The sequence below is a fragment of the Sinocyclocheilus rhinocerous genome, unplaced genomic scaffold, assembly GCF_001515625.1.
Source record: "Sinocyclocheilus rhinocerous isolate Xijiao unplaced genomic scaffold, SAMN03320098_v1.1 scaffold691, whole genome shotgun sequence".
Lineage (NCBI taxonomy): Eukaryota > Metazoa > Chordata > Actinopteri > Cypriniformes > Cyprinidae > Sinocyclocheilus > Sinocyclocheilus rhinocerous.
The window spans coordinates 127124-134495 of NW_015656606.1; the positions used below are offsets into that span (position 1 = coordinate 127124).

Sequence of the window (7372 nt, forward strand, 5' to 3'; positions counted from 1 at the left end):
AAAATCTGATGGTGCAGTTTTATATTTTAAGAAAATGTTAAAAATTTTTATGTGACCATGTTGCAAAATTAAAATAGCTGAAATCTGTTTAGTGTAACGAAAAACATCCTATGGTTTATAAAAGTTCTGTAGATACACATCTTCTGTAGATACACCTGTGCACAGACAGTCAACAGCACTGATTTCTCATGGTAAGAAGCAGGTTTCTACTTTCATTGTTCACTGTACTGGACTCAATCATTGCTGAGACAGGAAAAGTTTTGCCAGACCAGCTTTCAGATAACTCAGAGCATCTTTATTTGCTTCTTCAGTTACAGCTTTTCTCCTCATTTCCTCCAGCTCTCGCACCCAGTTTTCTTTCCCAGCCTCCCTCACTCTGGGGATGAAGAAGTCGAGATGCTGAAGAGTGAAGGCAGAGTCTGGTTTTAATGCGATCTGAGACAGATGCTTGATGGTCTGGTAAGCTTCGGACAGAAGATTTGACTTTTGGTCCTCAATATCCTTCAGATCTTTGTCAAGATGTTGCATTAAAACCAAAAACATTTTGGTTTGTTCTTGAGCTTTTTCATATTCCATTTTTATAGAGTCAAATTTTATTGTAGTGCTTGAGGTGCTGATGACATATTTCTTGTCTTCTTTGACGTGTTTGCTGTGATGACACTTCCCTGTGCACACGGTGCAGAAACCGTTTTTCATGACTTCACATTTGCTGGGATTAGAAACCCACCAGCAGTCAAACTCATGGCAGTTTTCCTCACAGACGGTGCAGGTCGTTGCCTTCCGGTGCTTCCATGACTTGCTCTCGATGTGCACCTTCTGTTTGACTGTCTTTTTTACTTTAATGGTGAAGTTTTTACACTCCTCAATCATTTCCTTGTTTTGCACCATTGCCTCCTGGATCTGGCGTTTTTCAGCTATCTTTAGCTCCTTCTCTTGAACTCGCAGCGTTAAGTTGCAGATGGATGCTTCAAACTGAATGCGCTCCATCAGGACATCTGAAGTCAACTCTAAACTTCTTCTGTTCCTTGCAGTCAGAGACTGAAGGAAATGCTTCATGCCTTCCATACTGTCTTCCCAGGCGTCTCTTTGAGCACGAATGTGACGTTCTTTAGTGTGACGGCCTTCAGCTTGTCTGTTGTTGAATAAGAAATGAACAGGTTCGGCACTTTTGTCTTGTCTGCAGGGGATTCTAGCTTTTTTAATGGCACCGATGACGTTTGTGGGTGGCAGACCATCAGAGTGTGTGATTAAGAACACAATGTTGTTCACAATGTCTTTTCCAAACAAAGACAGAATTGAACTGATAATGTAATGCTGTCTGTCTGAGAGACGATTCTTAGATGCTTGAGTCACAAAACACACGGCATCGATTTCATGAACTCCATCATTGCACTGAAACAGTGCAGATAAATTCTCAGCAACTTCCAGATCTTTATCCAGTCCTCTAGTGTCTCCGTAGCCTGGAGTATCAATGATGGTGAGCGATATGGGGCTCTTTACAGGAAATACCTCATACATGGTGATTTCAGAGGTTTGTGATTCTGATTGATCTCCAGCTGCTTCTTCTGTGATTTCATACCATATTTCATCTTCAAACTTCACTCCCAGTAAGTAGTTGACCATGCCGTTGATGATGGTGGTCTTGCCGACGCCAGTTTCTCCCACCAGCAGAATGATTTTGTTTGGTTTACTGGTGTCTTTTCTCCCATATGTCCATTTTCTGACTTTTCCATTGTCATCAAGATCATTCCTTTCTGTATGTAGACGAAATCGTTTTGGAGGACCTTGGTGAATCAGAGCTAGTCTACGTGGTGGAAGCTTCGGCCTTCTGTAAAATACAGAAGGAGGAAAATCAGAATGTTTGTTTAACAAGAACTTAAATTTCTATTAACCATTTTGTGGTTATGTAAAATCTAAAAATGTAATTCATACTTTTTAGCATGAATATAATCTAATTCTGAAACAATGTTTTAGACTGGGAAGTCCTTCTGAATATAGATAGCATATAAAAGATCAACATTTAACTCCAGACAGACCAGCCTTAATACAACAATCAAATTTTTGTTTAAACACCCATATATTTCAATAATCCATAAAAAACATTATCTTACTGCATATTGGAATGTTCAGTCGCACTACTCCTGCTACGTCGACAGCGGTTACGGGGTAATTCCATTTTTTGGTGGGGTTAAAGGGACAGTCCACCAAAAATTTTAATGATGTCTTCATTTACTCTCTCTCATATCATTCCAAACCTGTATGACTTAATTTCCTCTGTGGAACACAAAAAAAATATTTTTTTGAAGAACACTGGAAACCTAACAAAATTGGGCCCCATTGACAATCATTGTATGGACAAAACACCAATATTTGTTTTTTAAATGTCTTCCTTTGCGCATAAATCTGAAGTTCTTTGTCAAATAATACAATTTGTTTATTTTCTTATATATATTTGTCTAATACTCCACATATTGCTTAAATCTTTAATTTAAGATCCAGTTAGCAAAATTCAGTCTGTTCTACAAGTGGATCAAGGAAGCAAAAGTTTCATAATATAAACATTTATACTGTTGCTGATTTTGTCTGTTGAGTTGAATCCCCTTAAATGTAAAAAATATATATAATTTAGTAGACTGCATAGTGATATTTTGACCTGTTTTTTTTTTTTTTCAAAACTCACAAACAAACATATTATGATAACTACAACAATACATATTTTACATAACAAATAATACATTTGCTTGTTTAAAACGTGTTCTTAAAGTATGTTTTCAAACTTTTTTTTGAGAGAGCATTTATTTATAATACTTACACCTTTCGAGACCATATCGTTGTAGAGTTGTCACAGCAAAGCTCTTGAGTCATTGTGAAATGTCTCAAGGAAGAGGTTAAGGATATGGAAATCTTTCCTGCTCTGAAACTGTGGACTTCCACGCATGCGCGCACACATCAATGTATCTCCTGCAGGCTTTGTTTAGAGAAGGGCGTGGCCTCAAAATTAAAGGTGAATGATGCAACAAAACGCCAGCAGGAGGCACCCATTCTCAAAATACAAAATACTGAAATACAAAATACACTAAACTTTTTTGACAGTCTATCCATCTACAGTAGATAAAACATGGCTATTGACCAGTCGGCATCAGGGACCTGAACTGTATGGTTATGAATGCAAATAGGCCCTCAGTGTTTCGTCTACTCTGGATTTTTTTTCATTTTGTTTTTTATTGTTTCTTTCATAATGCTTGAAACTTTTCATTTGAATACTGTAGATTTGATCATTAAATCCAACTAATCTTAATGGTTAATCAGTGAAGCATTTGGAATATCTACAGTCTGTCTGTCTTGTCCTTTAATTAGTTTACAGTCATTCTGCTTCCACACGTAAACACAGGATCATGCATTGGATTCCTCTATTACTTTATAAAGCCTCTTCATTATCTGTAGTATTACAGTTTTGCCAGACCAGCTTTCAGATAACTCAGCGCATCTTTAGTTGCTTCTTCAGTTACAGCTTTTCTCCTCATTTCCTCCAGCTCTCGCACCCAGTTTTCTTTCCCAGCCTCCTTTACTCTGGGGATGAAGAAGTCGAGATGCTGAAGAGTGAAGGCAGAATCTGGTTTTAATGCGATCTGAGACAGATGCTTGATGGTCCTGTAAGCATTGAACAGAAGATTTGACTTTTGGGTTTCAATCTCCTGCAGATCTTTGTCAATATCATCCATTATGACTGAAAATCTCCTAGACTCTTCTTGGGCTTTTTCATATTTATTTTTATAATTGTCAAACTCCATAGTCATGCTTGAGGTTCTGATGACGTATTTCTTTTAAAACCAAACAACATTGGACTCCACTGCCTATCATTGTATGTACAAAAAAACACAGACATTTCTCAGAATATCTTCTTTTTTGCATAATCCTATGTTTTCCTGCTTAGTCTTTTTTTGTGTAATTGTTCACACGTAGCCTAAATCTTTAAGATTCATTTACTAGCAAAATTCCATCTGTGTTACAAGTGGACTGAAAAAGTAATATCACATATTAAAAAAAATATTTTAAAAATGTATACTGTTTTAATTAGTTTTGATTTTAGTCCATTGAGTTGAATCTCTTTGTATGTAAAGCAATATAATTTAGAAGACTGAATAGTGTTATTTCGAACCAATTCCATTTTCAAAACGCTGTAAATGCAGTGTTGATATTTTTTACATTTCCCAATTATCAAAAATAAATTAATAATTAAAAAGCATTCAAGTCTGCATAAGCTAAATAATAAGCAAAAAACAAAAACATAATTAAAATAATTTCAACAATAGATATTTTATATCATTTATTTACTTTTTTTTTCTTTTTCTTTTTTCTGAGAGACAATGTATTTATAATACTTACACCATTTGAGACTATATCATTGTTGAGATTTCACAGCAAACCTCTTCTTGAGTCTCAAGGGATTTTTTTGTTTTGTTTTTTTAATCAGGAAAAGAAAAGGAGGCCTCTCCTGCTCTGGTATTTCCAGTAATACCAGTATTATTCAATTTGTCACATGATTAAAAGGAATATGGGTCGGCTGTTTTACTTATCTGACACATTTTGTGAAGCCATACGAAGTTAATTCTACAATTATTATGTTTTATACAGCACCATGCCTGTAAAGGAAAACGTTTAAATAATATTTCCTCTGCACTTCGGAAAGTGTGGGCTTCCACACGCATGCGCGCACATGATTGTATCTCCCGCAGGCTTTGTTTAGGGAAGGGCGTGGCCTCAAAATTAAAGGTGAATGCCGACAGGGAGCACCCATACTTTATTTAAACCAGGTTTATTGCTGAAATACAAAGTACACAAAACAGTTTTGACAGTAATGATGCGGCCAAGGGAGTTGCGCAGTGATACAGATATGATCTGTGAAGCAATTAGCCATGTTTTAACTTTAATAAAACACGACTGTTGACCTATCAGGGACCTGAACTTTATGGTTATGAATGTAAAGACGCTCATTGTTTCGTCTACTGTGGAAATAATTTTCATTTAAACTAATTTTCAGTTTTTTTCAAAATGCATGAGACATTTCATTTGGGTAAATGACGAGACGTTCAATTGCAAATGCAGAAAATATAATTTATTAACAGTCAGGAGAAACACAGAGCAACAGTCAGGTGGGAATCGTGGGTGCAGAGATGGTGAATTTATTGGTAGTGCATAGCTGCAAGTGGTAGCTGGTGGTCCTAATGAATCCAGAACGGTGAAAGCAATAGTCCAACGATCCGAGATAATCCACAACAGAAAATGAAGAGTCCAGCGCTGGAAATGGAACCAGGAAACGCTCCAGTTACTGACGTAACCTCGGTTCCCTGAGATAAGGGAACGAGCGTTGTGTGTATGGGAAAACTCCTGTTTTACTCTGTACTGAAGTCTGATTTGTACACGTTTGTGTAGCTGCACAAATCAATGGCGCTTTAGCCCGCCAGAAAGGGCGGAGCCGACCTGTATATATGTCGGCTCGCAGCGCCATTCATCAGATCATTCGACTGAAGCGACAGTCATCGATTCACGCAGCTTATAGCACGGCAAGTGACACAACGCTCGTTCCCTTGTCTCAGGGAACCGAGGTTACGTTAGTAACCGGAGCATTCCCTTTCGAACGTTCACTTCACGTTGTGTGTATGGGATTGTGTTGTGTGATGTCCAATCACGCCGCGCTATGAGCAGATACAGGATCTCCTGCTCTGCGGGCCCAGTCTTGGAGCACTAACAAGGACCTCTAAAAATCTGAGCACATTGCACCCCAAGCTGGTAGCTGAGAGCTCTAATATAACCACTTTGCCCAAGGGGAAGAGTGGAACATCAAACAGACAGAACTCGTGCCTGCAAAGCAGGGACGTCTAAGTTATAAAATCTGGCAAATGTGGACAGCAACGACCAGCCGGTGTCCGCACAGATCTCACCAATAGATATTTCACTGAACCACGCCCAGGAGGAGGCCATCCCTCTTGTGGAATTGGCCCTCACATCTACAGGTGCATCTCAATAAATTAGAATGTCGTGGAAAAGTTCATTTATTTCAGTAATTCAACTCAAATTCAAGCGACGTTATCTACGACGTGTTTCTTACACTTACTGACGTCACTTCCTGTTTGTTGCTACCGTGTGTTTTGAGTTTGAGCTCCGTCAAGTTAATTCTTTGTCGTCTAAATTTCTATTTTAAAATCAATTTTATACACCATCATTTTCGTTTATATAACGTGTGAATATATCCCCTATCGGACCGGGCATTTATTTTCAATAAAAATGAAGGAAATAATTAGGGCTGGGTTTTGACACAAATTTCACGATTCGATTCTCATTCACAAGCTTGCGATTCGATTCGATTACCAATTCGATTCAATGGCGATTATTTTGGATATATATATATCAGGTACAGTAGGCTACATGCCAAATTTTCTCAAGGAAAAAAAAAATCTCTCAACTAATGCAGTAAAATATACATGAGAGTCAGTTAGTACTAGCTACATTACTATAATATTGAAGGTTAAAACTGATTTGTAGGCTACACAACTGCTAAAACTACACTTAATTAAGTTTTTAAAATAATAAAGTTATAATTTTGGTCTCACCAAAAAGCGTTTGGTCTCATACTGTATCGCATACCTTGTCAATGTTGTGCGCTTTGCTTGGCCATTTGTTGTGATAAACAGGAAAGTGTGTTCAAGCGCCAGCAAAACACAGTGTAAAGAAACACTCTTTGAGAGAAGCAGTCAATCAGCAGAAGTGAAAAGCAGCTCGTAAGTGTATTTATTTCTTGTCTCAGTGTTTAGCGCAGTTGTCGTTGCTAGGAAACACTTGTTTTGTTTACTATTGGAGACGTGCCGAAATCGCGTTTGGTCTCGTACTGTATCGCGTACCTTGTCAGTGTCATGCGCTTTGCTTGGCCATTTGTTGTGATAAACAGGAAAGTGTGTTCAAAAGCCAGGAAAACACAGTGTAAAGAAATACTTTGAGAGAAGCAGTCAATCAGCAGAAGTGAAAAGCAGCTCGTAAGCGTATTTATTTCTTGTCTCAGTGTTTAGCGCAGTTGTCGTTGCTAGGAAACGCTTGTTTTGTTTACTGTGGAGACGTGCTGAAATGGCGTTTGGTCTCGTACTGTATCGCGTACCTTGTCAGTGTCGTGCGCTTTGCTTGGCCATTGTTTGGTGTTAATATGCCAAAGAACTGCAGAGTTGCAGCCTCAGTATAAGCTTGGCATCATGCCAACAATTTTGGTCTGAATACAACAAAGCGTTGGAGAAATTTTAGTAGTGGAGACGTGCGTTTGGTCTCGTACTGTATCGCGTACCTTGTCAGTGTTGTGCGCTTTGCTTGGCCATTTTGGCCATTT

The 7372-nt window shown here is 38.2% G+C and overlaps 2 protein-coding genes across 2 annotated transcripts in view; both read right to left on the reverse strand.

The window, feature by feature from the left end:
- Positions 1 to 7372, reverse strand: part of LOC107720465 (uncharacterized) — a 14767-nt gene continuing 7395 nt past the window's right edge. Inside the window, exon 3 of the mRNA XM_016528185.1 lies at positions 1 to 155. The gene's annotated coding sequence lies outside the window, so the exon portion shown is untranslated. The remainder of the gene's footprint in view (positions 156 to 7372) is intronic.
- On the reverse strand, positions 145 to 2225 carry LOC107720493 (uncharacterized). The gene is made up of 2 exons (XM_016528211.1): positions 2112 to 2225; positions 145 to 1828 (listed from the first exon to the last, which is right to left on the reverse strand). The coding sequence occupies exons 1-2, from the start codon at positions 2174 to 2176 to the stop codon at positions 238 to 240; spliced, it is 1656 nt and encodes a 551-aa protein (XP_016383697.1). The 5' UTR covers positions 2177 to 2225; the 3' UTR covers positions 145 to 237.